Source organism: Colobus angolensis, unplaced genomic scaffold, assembly GCF_000951035.1.
Source record: "Colobus angolensis palliatus isolate OR3802 unplaced genomic scaffold, Cang.pa_1.0 Scaffold219, whole genome shotgun sequence".
NCBI classification, from domain to species: domain Eukaryota; kingdom Metazoa; phylum Chordata; class Mammalia; order Primates; family Cercopithecidae; genus Colobus; species Colobus angolensis.
In genome coordinates, this window is record NW_012115366.1 from 2,301,130 (window position 1) to 2,313,750 (window position 12,621).

The 12,621-nt window shown below is 44.7% G+C and overlaps 1 protein-coding gene across 6 annotated transcripts; it reads left to right on the forward strand.

Annotated features, from left to right (window-relative positions):
• The first annotated feature begins 1,177 nt into the window (after positions 1-1,177).
• Positions 1,178-10,307, forward strand: SNRPB (small nuclear ribonucleoprotein polypeptides B and B1). 6 transcript variants are annotated; one of them, XM_011943360.1, is made up of 8 exons: positions 1,178-1,357; positions 4,268-4,419; positions 6,200-6,311; positions 8,044-8,196; positions 8,717-8,855; positions 9,178-9,303; positions 10,008-10,043; positions 10,246-10,307. In XM_011943360.1, exons 1-7 carry the CDS (start codon positions 1,355-1,357, stop codon positions 10,016-10,018), a joined length of 696 nt encoding a protein of 231 aa, XP_011798750.1. In that variant the 5' UTR covers positions 1,178-1,354; the 3' UTR covers positions 10,019-10,043; positions 10,246-10,307. The 6 variants fall into 6 exon arrangements, with proteins under 6 accessions (XP_011798750.1, XP_011798747.1, XP_011798746.1 ...); XM_011943357.1 differs by having other exon boundaries at positions 9,178-9,307; positions 10,008-10,305; XM_011943356.1 differs by lacking the exon at positions 10,008-10,043 and having other exon boundaries at positions 9,178-9,307; positions 10,154-10,305.
• Positions 10,308-12,621: the final 2,314 nt, after the last annotated feature.

Below are 12,621 nucleotides of genomic sequence, written 5' to 3' on the forward strand. Positions count from 1 at the left end.
TTCGGGGATGGGGAACACTGCTGAAGTGGTTTTAGAAAGAGTGAATAGAATCAAGAATTCAGTTTTCAACATGTTAAATTTGGTATACCTATTAGACATTCACATCACGCTGGCAGCTGGATATAAAGGGCCAAGCGTTAAATGATGAGGCCAAGGTTAGAGGAACAAACTTGAAAACCCTGGGTGTATATATTGTATTTAAAAGTCATAGGAAGGGCCCCGTGTGGTGGCTCATGCCTGTAATTCCAGCACTTTGGGAGGCCAAGGCGGGTGGATCACTTGAGGTCAGGAGTTCAGAGACCAGTCTGGCCAACATGGCGAAACCCCGTCTCTACTAAAAATACAAAAATTAGCTGAGTGTGGTGGCACAGGCCTGTATTCCCAGCTACTCAGGAGGCTGAGGCAGGAGAATCGCTTGAACCGGGGAGGCGGAGGTTGCAGTGAGCCGACATTGCGCCACTGCACTCCAGCCTTGGTAACACACTGAGAGTCTGTCTCAAAAGAAAAAAAAAGTCATAGAAAAAAGAATGTCATATGACTGGATGCGATTATCAACAAATATGGGTAGAGCCCTTATTTTGTGCTACTAAAGTGTTCTACGCACTATAGCAATGAGTAATACACAAAGAGAAAAATTCACACCCTTATGAATCTTACATTCTAATGGGGAGGGGATAATAAAATAACAAAAATATACAGCGTGTGGGATAGCAAGAGGGAAATACAGGAGAGAGGAGGACGAGGTGGGTGGGAAGGTTACAGGATGGCTAGGGAAATCCTCACTGGGAAAGTGTTATTTAAGCTTAAGTCTTGAAAGAGGTGAGGGCAGCAGCCTTTTGGTATACCTTGAGGACTAGCATTCCAGGCAGAGGCAAAAGCAAATGCAGAGGGGCTGAAAAGGAGCACGTCCAGCCAGTGGAGGGAAAAGCAAGAACAGTGGCTGTAGAGGAGACACCCGGGGAGGGTGATGGGAAGTGAGGACCGAGAGTGTAATGGGAAAGGTGGGGTGAAGAGAAATGAGTGTGACACAGAGCAGCCCTGAGCACGGAGTTAAGCTAGGAAGGTGTCCAAACAGGAACTTAAGGCTCTCCTATTACTTCAAAGCGGGATGTTAACGCCCAGTCCCCAGGCCCCGCCCCTGCTCGGCACAAGCTCCGCTCCGGGGCCGGAACTCTAGGGCTCCGGGGCCGGAACTCTAGGGCTCCGGGGCCGGACCGGAAGTAGATTTCCACCCGACCGCATTTTAAGTGCGGCTGCATTTCCGGTAGCGGCGGCGGGAAATCGTCTGCGAGAGAGAGGCTAGGCCTCTGTGGAGGCGAATCCGGCGGAGATCCGAGCCATCAGAACCGCCACCATGGTGAGGAGGGCACAGGCTGGCAGCGCGGGAACTTTCGAGTCTGTTGTGGAGTGGGAACCGCGACTGATCGGGGAGGAAGCCGTGGGCTAGAGCTACTTACGGCGGTGAAGGCCTGGGCCTTGGCCGCCCGGTCTGGGCGGGAAAGACCAGGACCTTGGCGGTTCGGCTAGGCATGGGGTTGAGGAAAAGGTTGGAACCGGGGACGGAGGCCGAGGTCGTTCGGCAGGGGCGAGGGTAGAACCGCGGCTCTCGACACCGTTGTAGCCATAATGCCTGGGACCCCGTAGGTACTAAGTTAACTTTTGCCGAATAAATATATGTCCCGGGCTTCGGAGCAGGCACTGGAGCCGCAGGGGGACCCGGTAAACGACTCAGACTTGTGAAAGGTTGTGAGACTGAGAAAGAGTTGCGGACGTGGGTGGAAGGGGTTTGTGGACCACGCTAGAGTCTTGCTAGGTCTACTTGGAGAGGAGGGAGGAGGAGGGGATAGGGAATGTTTGGAGGAAGAGTTCCACTCAGTTGTTCATCATATTTCTGTGTTTGCCTGTGCCTGACTTCTCAGGCGCTGGGGCTACTCTCTGAAATACGTTTGCTTCCTTCACAGAGGTAGTTGGGGACACTATAATTTTGTGGTCGTTCGGTAAAAGTAACGGCGGCGGGCGGGGTAAGAATGTTTTCTCAAATAGATGGTTCCTGAGCAGATTCCTAAAAGATTAGCAAGAATGTACCCGGCGAAGATGGGGGGAGTATTACAGACCCGGAGAACTGAAGGAACAAAGGCTGAAGGGTAGCAAGATTTTAAAAGTTACTGGATTTTTCTGCCTCTGTTGACTGAGAAAAAGTTGCTGGAGGAGAAAGGAAGAAAGAGTAGGGAAGACGGGAAGAATTGTCAGGAGGCTAGTTACTAAAGGCCTTGCATGTTATTTTACCTTGGTGGTGGTGAGGCATGTCATTGAAGGATTTAATTTAATTTATTTTTATTTTTTTGAGATGGAGTTTTGCTTTTGTTTCCCAGGCTGGAGTGCAGTGGCTGGATCACGGTTCACTGCAACCTCTGCCTCCCGGGTTCAAGCGATTCTCCTGCCTCGGCCTCCCGAGTAGCTGGGATTACAGGCGCCCGCCACCACGCTTGGCTAATTTTTTTGTATTTGTAGTAAAGACGGGGTTTCACCATGTTGTCCAGGCTGGTCTCAAACTCTTGACCTCATTTAATCCACCCACCTCGGCCTCCCAAAGTGCTGGGATTACAGCCGTGAGCCACCTCGCCCTGCCCACTGAAGGATTTTAACCAGCAAAATGACGTAAACTTAGTGGTGTTTAGAAAGATTGCTCTAGCTCTGGCATGTATATTCGATGGGACTGGAAGCAGGAAAACCTGGTAGGATATTGTTTGGATAATTGGTTAGAATAGGCACTGGATTCATTCTGTCTAGGTTCCAACACAGCTTTCCAGCTGTGAAACTGGGCAAGTTACTTAACCTCTCCCAGCCTCAGTGACCTCATCTGTAAAATAGGGATAATAATGGGTCCAATTTTGAGGATTAAATGAGATGTACAGTGCTTATCACAGTGCCAGATACACACTGAACATTAGTTCAACTGGACCAGTGAATGTTGCCCTGAAGGTTCAGATCCCTTGTGGTTAGAAGCTGGTTAAAATGGTCATTGAAGGGAAACTGAACCACCTAACCTGAGGGTGGCTCCAGTATCTTTGTGTGGAGTCAAGTTTCGTTTTTGTTTTTTTGAGATGGAGTCTTTCCCTGTCACCCAGGCTGGAGTGCAGTGGCGTGATCTCAGCTCACTGCAACCTCCACCTCCCAGGTTCAAGCGATTCTCCTGCCTCAGCCTCCCGAGTAGCTGGTAATACAGGCTTGTGCCACCACACTTGGCTAATTTTTGTATTTTTAGTACAGACGGAGTTTTGCCATGTTAGCCAGGCTGGTCTCGAACTCCTGACCTCAGGTGATCTGCCCACCTCAGCCTCCCAAAATGCTGGGATTACAGGAGTGAGCCACTGAGCCCAGCCATGGAGTCAAGGTTTTGATCTGCATATTTGCAGGTTCGGAACTTGGTTGTCTGAGCTCAAAGAGATGAACAGAAGTCCATAGAAGGCACTTGGGGGTAGGACTGGGGTATAGCAGTCAGACTGATGGGAGGATGATACACAGATCAAATGCCAGGTGATTTGTTTATAGAGAGAAATACAACTGCTTAGGGTACCTGACAGTTCACAAAGTGATACCTATATAGTCACTTCTTTATTTTAGCACATTGGAACCCAGGTTATAAAGACAGAAATGTTTGTTGGGTTAAAGACCATTGTATGTCCAAACCGATTCGCACCCTAACCACCAGAGTTTCCCTCTGCCAAATGTACTATTGGAGGCACACTAACAAATTCTTGATTTGTGGATTTCATTTTTCAGCTTGAAGCTCATCTCCTTCCTGATAACAAGCTTCTTGTTGATTAGATTTTTAGTTTCAGCCCCATTCTAGCTCCTCCTTTACTCAGTCTTTTTAATAAGATTTGGATGTTCCATAGCACTTGAGTCACATACCTATAATCTGCACAATGGTAGATGGCTCTAGTATGTATGGATTGGATTCGTTTGGGGACACACTATATACTCTCATCCCTGCAACTGACACGACATAGACAAAGGCAATTATAATATGAGAAAGACCGATTTTAAGGGAAGAGAGAATAGCAGATTACTGGGTAGAGGTCAGGCCTAAAACAGGGTGGCATGGGAGAATTCCAAGGAGAGGGCTATGGGTAGAAGACTGAGCTAAGAATCTATTGAGAAAGATGGACACATGGACAAGAAGGCCATGGGAAGTTTTGGGGACGGCCAGAGGTGCTTTTGTCCAAAAGAGCAGAGTCTCATCGCTGTCCATTTCTCCTTGCAGACGGTGGGCAAGAGCAGCAAGATGCTGCAGCATATTGACTACAGGATGAGGTGCATCCTGCAGGACGGCCGGATCTTCATCGGCACCTTCAAGGCTTTTGACAAGCACATGAATTTGATCCTCTGTGACTGTGATGAATTCAGGAAGATCAAGTGAGGAGTGGACTGTGAGGGGTGGAGACTGGAGGATGGGAATGGATTGAGTGGGTGGGCCAAGCAGTAGAGGTGGTGATGTAGCTAGTTGGTTCTTCTCTGTTTTTTCTCTAGTTTTAGAGGGCAGACTTAAATGGGAACATTGAACACTAAGAAATCTTTTTCAGTCCAGCAAACCTTGCTCTCTAGGTCTAGCAAAGTACAAGTTGTGAAGGGCTGCTAGGCTTTTTGTTTCTCTGACTTTGTGTGCCCCTGGGTACTGGGGTAAAGGGATCTCATGTTCTCCCCACAGGTGTGTGAGGGGGGAGAGCTTGAGTTTCTGGCCTCATTGCCTATTTGTAAAGCTGTAGCCTAAAGGGCTCTCCCAATGCAGCCTGGTCTGAAACTGCTTTAAGAAGCCTCTGACCCTCTTCAGGGTAAGTGCTCAGCTCCCCATGTGGGTTTGGGGCCAGTGATTTTTGTTGGCATTTATACAAACAATTGGAGATATTTTCTACTTTGCTACAATTCCATAAGTTATTGGCTAACTCCCTTGTCTTGAGTCTCACAGATGTTAAGCTTTTGGCCCATTAAAAGATAGGATCTAGCTTCCCATCATGTTTTACATTCAAGGCTACTTGAGGCACTAAAAGATGATGTGACTTCCATGGTTATCAGCTCTTGTCATATGCAGTGTCCATTTTATGTTGTCCCTTGCTTTGAATTCTCTTTGATTCTCCTTGGGTCTGATTTCTTCTGTGGCCCAAAGTCAAGAAGTATAGTTTAAAAATGTGGTAGGGATGCCTGGGTGCCAGGTACATATTAGAGGGGCCAACAGATGAGTGTGGAGCTACTCCAAAGTTCCCTCCTGATAATAAAAAATGTTTATTGGAAAATATTTTTGAAAATACAAAGAAGTCTATGAGTAGAAACTAAAATACCCAGAAGGGTTTTTTTCTAATTATGAAAGGACAATACATGGTTGTTATTTTAAAAAATAAGAAAATGTGAGCCGAAAAAGGGAAAAACTGTCCATCCGCAGACAACCAGCTGATATACTGTAAAATATCAGAACAAAGTCTTTTGAGTTCTTTTTTTAAATCAGGCTATTTTTTCCCCTTTATTTTTAGGATCTTAGCTTTAGCTTTTTTCCCCACTTTCCTATCCTGTTGCAGTTATTTTTCCTACTTCACATTTATATTTTCATCTTTTTCTGGTTGTTGCTTTTTGGGGGTTTCTGTTTTTGTGCTTTTGAGGAACAGATATGAAATTTCAATTTCTGTGTATGTGAAATTTCTCTTAACCTTTTCCTTCTATGGCTTCTATTTCTGATGTAAGATGAGGGGCAGAATTATAGGCCTGTGAGGTTGAATTGATATTAGAAGGACACTGCACGTAAGTGAGGTGAGTGGGAGTCATTTGACTGGAATTGTTTAGGCAGCCTCCTGATGTTGGCAAGGCCTTAAGCTGAAGGGAGGTAATAGGGTCATAAGAAAGAAGACTTAGCCGAGGGAAGGGACTTCACAGTTGCTGTGGAATAGTATATGGGCCAGAGCTGGGCTTTGTTGACCCTGTCCTATCTCTTGGTCAGTGTGTCCTCTTGTCGTGGTAGGAAACAGGTAGATAGCCACCTTAGCCACCTAAGAGGTTATGTGTTCAGCCTGCAGAGACTATCCAGGAGGGCTATCTTGGGAAAGTTTGTGTACTGTTTGTTAGGAGATGCAGTGTAAGCAAATCTTGGAGGCCACTAGGCAGGTGAACTACCCACCTCTAACACTTTTTTTGTTCTAAACCTCTCTAGGCCAAAGAACTCCAAACAAGCAGAAAGGGAAGAGAAGCGAGTCCTCGGTCTGGTGCTGCTGCGAGGGGAGAATCTGGTCTCAATGACAGTAGAGGGACCTCCTCCCAAAGATGTAAGTCAGAGCAGGAAGCCTTGTGGAGGAGGGAGGCCCTACCGTGAGCCAGGCTCTGTGTTAGATTCTGTATCATGGTAGTTCTCACAGGTATCCTCTGGATTTTGCCCCTTTTTTCAGATAATAAATAGAATCTTAAAGAGGTTACCCTGCAAGAAAGAAGTGGAAAAAGGGAACTAGAATTTGGGTATCTCTGACTTTAAAACTCTGCCTCTTTCTCAGTTGATGTACATAGTGAGTCAGTGGAGGAAGCACCTGAGGCCATCTGGGTCAGTTCTTAATGTGATGATAAAGCCTAGGTGGATCTTAAAAAGTTGTAACTTCAAAACAGTAGAATATGTGTGTATTTTGTTTTGTACAGTTATAGTTCATAGTTACTGAGAATCTGCTTTGCGCCAGCCACTTCAGTATTTTATTTGATCCTCGTAAGTCTTTTAGAGATAAATTCTCACCTTATAAATAGAGTAAAACAGGGCTTAGTAACTTGCCCACGGTGCCACAGCTACTGATAGGTGAAACTGACATTTGATCTCCGACAATCTTGATTCTGTAAACACCAAGCTACACATAGAAATAGAGCAGGCTTTAGAGACCTAGTGAAATTTGTTTTCCCTTTTGCATTTGAAGGCTTTTTTTTTTGAGGTGGAGTCTCACTCTGTCACCAGGCTGGAGTGCGGTGGCGTGATCTTGGCTCACTGCAACCTCCGCCTCCCGGGTTTAAGCGATTCCCTTGTCTCAGCCTCCCGAGTAGCTAGGGTTACAGGTGTGCACCACTACGCCCAGCTAATCTTTGTATTTTTAGTAGAGATGGGGTTTCACCATGTTAGCCAGGATGGTCTCGATCTCTTGACCTTGTGACCTGCCCACCTTGGCCTCCCAAAATGCTGAGATTATAGGTGTGAGCCACTATGCCCTGCCAAGACATTATTTTAATCAAAAGAGAATAATCCTTTTAACTTTTTACAAGTCCACGTAGATTATCTGAATTTTTTTGTACCTAACACATAATGTGCATATATTATGTTGTTCTGTGTTTTCACTTAATGTTAGCATTTTTCTAATTGCTCTACACCAAGTCAAGTTAATGACCAAAAGATTTTCTCAAGTGAGTACAGAGTAGTTTATCCTCGTCATTTTCTTTTTTGGGGATTTTTACGTTTCTGCCTTTTCCAGTTACAAATGTCTGCAAGGGATGTTAGCATATCTTAGTTCAAAGCCCATGTACATATTCAAATTTCTTAGTACCTGCTTCCAATAGAATTGGCTGGTCTAACATAACCCATTGTAAACCTTTGTGATCACAACCAGTTTTACCATAACCATGTCATTTGCAGATAAGGCAACTCAGCCTGGGATTGTGGGATTATTTGCCCATTGTCACCTAGCGGATTAGAATCAGCTGGGAATGGATGTCATGTCCCTTTAATGCCTTGCCTGCTGAACCCTGAGTGGAACCCTGGCCCTTTGCTCTTGGTTGAACTTTCACAGGAGTGCATATAGGTGGTTGAGTTGTGGCAGGTTTCTCTAGACTTACTCTTAAGTTCTACCCTGCTTCAGGGATCACTCATAGTCTTGATGGAGGAAGAATGGTGTTGGCACACATGGAGAGGTAGTATTTATAAGCTGTTTCGATGCCCTCTAAATCTGAGGGGCTCTCTTGGCAATGATATTCCAAAGTATGCTTCTGATCTTCAGGCCGCTGGGCGTCAGAGCGTGTTTGTTTATTTTTCAGACTGGTATTGCTCGAGTGCCGCTTGCTGGAGCTGCCGGGGGCCCAGGGATCGGCAGGGCTGCTGGCAGAGGAATCCCAGCTGGGGTTCCCATGCCACAGGCTCCTGCAGGACTTGCTGGGCCAGTCCGTGGGGTTGGCGGGCCATCCCAACAGGTGAGGGGTTGGGGAAAGGGTACCACCTCCTGGTGGCTAAAATAAAGGATAAAGGGGAGGGCCCATAGTTTCAGAAGGGTCCAGAGTGACCAACCTATGATTGTCAGACTATCAATGTTTCACTGTGGTTTCTACATGGCCCTAGAATTAAGTGAAAATGATAATTTGCCATTGTAAATTATGTTGATGCTATCAAAGAGATGTACGAATTAGCCAACTGTACTTAAGGAAAATATTTTCATGACAACATTTGAAATCATGAGTCATATTTGAAAAGGCAGTTGCCTTCTCTCACTTGGATTGGACATCCTTACATTCAGGTCTAGAAGATGGGAGTTGGGCATTCAAGCTTGATCTTTCCTGACATGTGGTTTTGGATAGGAAGTCTAATGGCTGAGAGTTGCAGCATTAAGGGATTTGGTGTCTGCTGTTTCCCGCTGTCCTTCCCCAAGTTGGGGAGGAGAGTGGGAAGCTACGTTGTAGTGTACTCTTCTAACTCTTTCTTCTTATGTCCTGTTAGGTGATGACCCCACAAGGAAGAGGTACTGTTGCAGCCGCTGCAGCTGCTGCCACAGCCAGTATTGCCGGGGCCCCGACTCAGTACCCACCTGGCCGTGGGGGTCCTCCCCCACCAATGGGCCGAGGAGCACCCCCTCCAGGTGAAGAGCCCATAAGTAGACCAGTGCTAATTGATAGAAGATGCCTTAGCTGGATTCATGATGAGATATAACTTCACTGAAACTGATGATGAGTTTGTATAATTAAGCAGGATTACTCTGAGATCCAGCATGGCTGACTGATGAAACTAGTAGGACAAGAGCCATTGGGAGCCCTAGGTGCTCCCAATGTCAGTTTTCTGGGAGCTGCTGAGAGGGTGGAATGGTCCATCTTTCTCAGAACTTGATGGAAAGCTTGGTAGTTTTTTTGCTACCTTTTCAAGATAGACACTTGAGCTATATTCTTGGGGCTTTTCTCTTGCAGGCATGATGGGCCCACCTCCTGGTATGAGGCCTCCTATGGGTCCCCCAATGGGGATCCCCCCTGGAAGAGGGACTCCAATGGGCATGCCCCCTCCGGGAATGCGGCCTCCTCCCCCTGGGATGCGAGGTAAGTGCCTGCAGTGGTAACTTTGGCTTCTTTCCCTAGAGCCTAGTGGAATAGGAAATGGAGGGAAGATTGCATTTAGACCATATCCCATGGGCTTTCAAGCCTTAAGTCTAGGGAAATCCAGAAAGGAAAGAGAAGAGGGAACATGAATTTCTTAAATTGAGCTTACCACCCCTCTTAGAACAGTTAGAGCAGCCCTGTACCCAAGGTGTTTCTCAATATCTAAGGCAGCGGCCTCAGGACACTATGAAATAATGCATTCTGAGGATCCCTAACAAAAGTTATGAGATTGTCTTATTGCTCTTTGGTTTGACAGTGCCTAGTAATTAAGAGGGGGCTCTGGGCTTTGCTATATTATTACTATGGATTTCTCTTTAACTTCCATTGGAGAAATTTGGAGATGAGTCCCCACATGGATTGGAAAATAGGCCCTCAGAGAGTTTGGACTCCAAGCCCAGTGTTCTTTCCCCATAAGATAACCCATTGGCAAACTTGGTGACCCCTGTTTCTTTAGTCTGGGTTATTCCTCTATGGGTTTTTATAGGCATAGGAACCCAGTCAGCCTCAGAGAAATCCCTAGTTAGCACATATGCCACATATACCCCTCTCCTCACTTGATTACTGCAGGGCCTGGGAGGCTGGGGCAGGGTTGGGGATTCAAGTTGCGGATCAGGCACTGACTAAACTTCTTACTCTTACTTCAGGCCTTCTTTGACCCTTGGCCACAGAGTATGGAAGTAGCTCCGCAGAGGTGTGGGCTCGATTCCTCAGGGCCACGTTACCACAGACCTGTTTGTTTCTTATGCTGTTGTTCGCGGAGTCTCACGGGATTGTCTGGTTTCCCTTACAGGGCCCCCTCCCCCGGGAATGCGCCCACCAAGGCCCTAGACTCATCTTGGCCCTCCTCAGCTCCCTGCCTGTTTCCCGTAAGGCTGTACATAGTCCTTTTATTTCCTTGTGGCCTATGAAACTGGTTTATAATAAACTCTTAAGAGAACATTATAATTGCACCTATGTATCTTTGTTTTTAGAAAAATCTTTGATATATTGGGTGCTTAATAGAGTCAAGAAGGGTTGCCTTGGAAAAATCCCTCATCTTAGCTTCTTCCCTATAAAACATTTTACTACCCATTTGCATCTGTACATCCTTGTACACTAAGATAATTAAAAATTGAACATTTTCAATTGAAAATTGACATTTTCACTTAATCAGATTCAAAGATCCGTTTTCTTGAAATCAGTACCGATAATATCCTCTTGGGAAGGCACTTATCTGGATAGCTCCTCCATGAAGCAAATGCTAACAGTGAAAATTCTACTGGGAGAGGAACAATTTTGGCATAACTTTCTGCCAGGGTCACACACATAACATATAACCTAACTTTTGAGTTGTGGTATCTTCATGATTTCTTCCACCCAAAGCCTGTGTTCAGTGAGCAGCACTCTAGTACTTAGTGCATCAAGCTCTAAGGGTACAAAAATAAGGTGAACACTGTTCTGAAGTTGCTGTATAGAGGGGAGATAATTGTAAATGCAATCAGCGGCACTTACCACATTAATAGAAGAAGAAAAAGCCATAGGATCTTCTCAACAGATGCAGAAAAAAACATTTGAGATGATTTCAGTACCCTTCGATGATAAATACACACAGCAAATTGGGAATAGAAGGGAATTTTTTTTTTTTTTAAGAGATGGTGGGGTCTCACTGTGTTGCCCAGGCTGGTCTCAAGATTTCTGCCCTCAAGGTATCCTGCCTGTGCCTGGGATTGCAGGCATGAGTCACTGCACCCAGCTCAGAAGGCAGTTTTTAAACAAGATTAAGGGATTTGTGAAACATAGCTAACATAATAGTGAAAGACTGAAAGCTTTACCCTTATGATTAGGAATAAGACAAGGGTTCCCACTTTGGCCACTTCCAACATTGTACTGGAAGTTCTAGCCAGAGCGATTAGGCAAGAAAAAGAAGGAATTGGAAAGGAAGAAGTCAAACTATCTCTGCAGAAGATGTCCTGTGTGTAGGAAACCATCTACAAGATAGCTACTAGAGCTAATGAATGAATTCAGCAGTTCTAGGGTACAAGATCACATAAAAACTATTCCATACAACCCCAACAATCTGAAAGGAAATAGAAAAGAATTCCAGTTGGAATAGCAACCAAAAGAATACCTAAGAATCAAAGCAAGCAATACCAGAATACCCAGGAATCAATCAAACCAAGGTGGTGAGACTACTGAAAACTACAAATACTGAAAGAAAACTAAGTAGATGAGGAAAGACAACATGTTTATGGATTGAGACTTACTATTATAGTAGCAAATAATAGTCTCCAAACATTCAATGTAATCCTATAATAATTGCAGTGGTCATTGCAGAAGTGGAGAAGCTAATCCTCATATATATATGAAGCTGCAAAAGACCCCAAATAGCCAAAACAATCTTGATCACATTAGTAGAAGTCACAAAACTTAGAAAACTGTAATCAAAGCTGCATCTGACATAAGATAGACAATGGATAGATGAGCGTACAGAAATAAACCTTTACATAAGTGGTCAATTGATTTCCTGCAATGGTACCAAAACCATCTATTGGGGAGTCATCTTTTCAGATGGTACTGGGACAACTGGATGACCACAGGTAAAAGAATGAAGTTGGAGCTCTACCTCATATACCTTCATTTATCACTCATTAACTCAAAATTGGTAAACAATCTATAAGAGCTAGATCTATTAGAAAATGAGTAAGTCCTCATGATCTTGGATTTGGCAATCGATTATTGGATTGGACACTGAAAACAAGCAACAAAAGAAAAAATATGCAAATGGGACTTCATCAAAATTAAAAACTTGTACATCCAAGAATGTGGTGATGAATGTGAAAAACAACTTACAGAAGGGGAGAATATTTTTGCAAACTATCTGATAGTCTGATATCTATAGTTTGCTATGTGAACTATGAAAAGAATTCTTGTAAAAACCCTTTTCAAAAATGAGAGGAATTGAACAAGTATTTCCCCAAAGAAGATACACAAATGGCCGAAAAGTACATGAAAACTTGTTCAACATCATTGGTTATTAAAGAAATGCAGATCAAAACTACAGTGAGATGCCAGCTCATACCCACGAGGATGGCTCATTTATTAAAAAAACAAACAAAAAAAAAACAACTCTTGGTGAGGATGTGGAGAAACAGGAGCCCTCATACATTGCTGGTGAGAACGTCAAGTGGTGTAGCCTCTACGGAAAACAGTGGCAGTTCCTGAAAGCTAAACAATTACCATATAATATGGCAGTTCCACTCCTAGGCATTTTTATCTGTG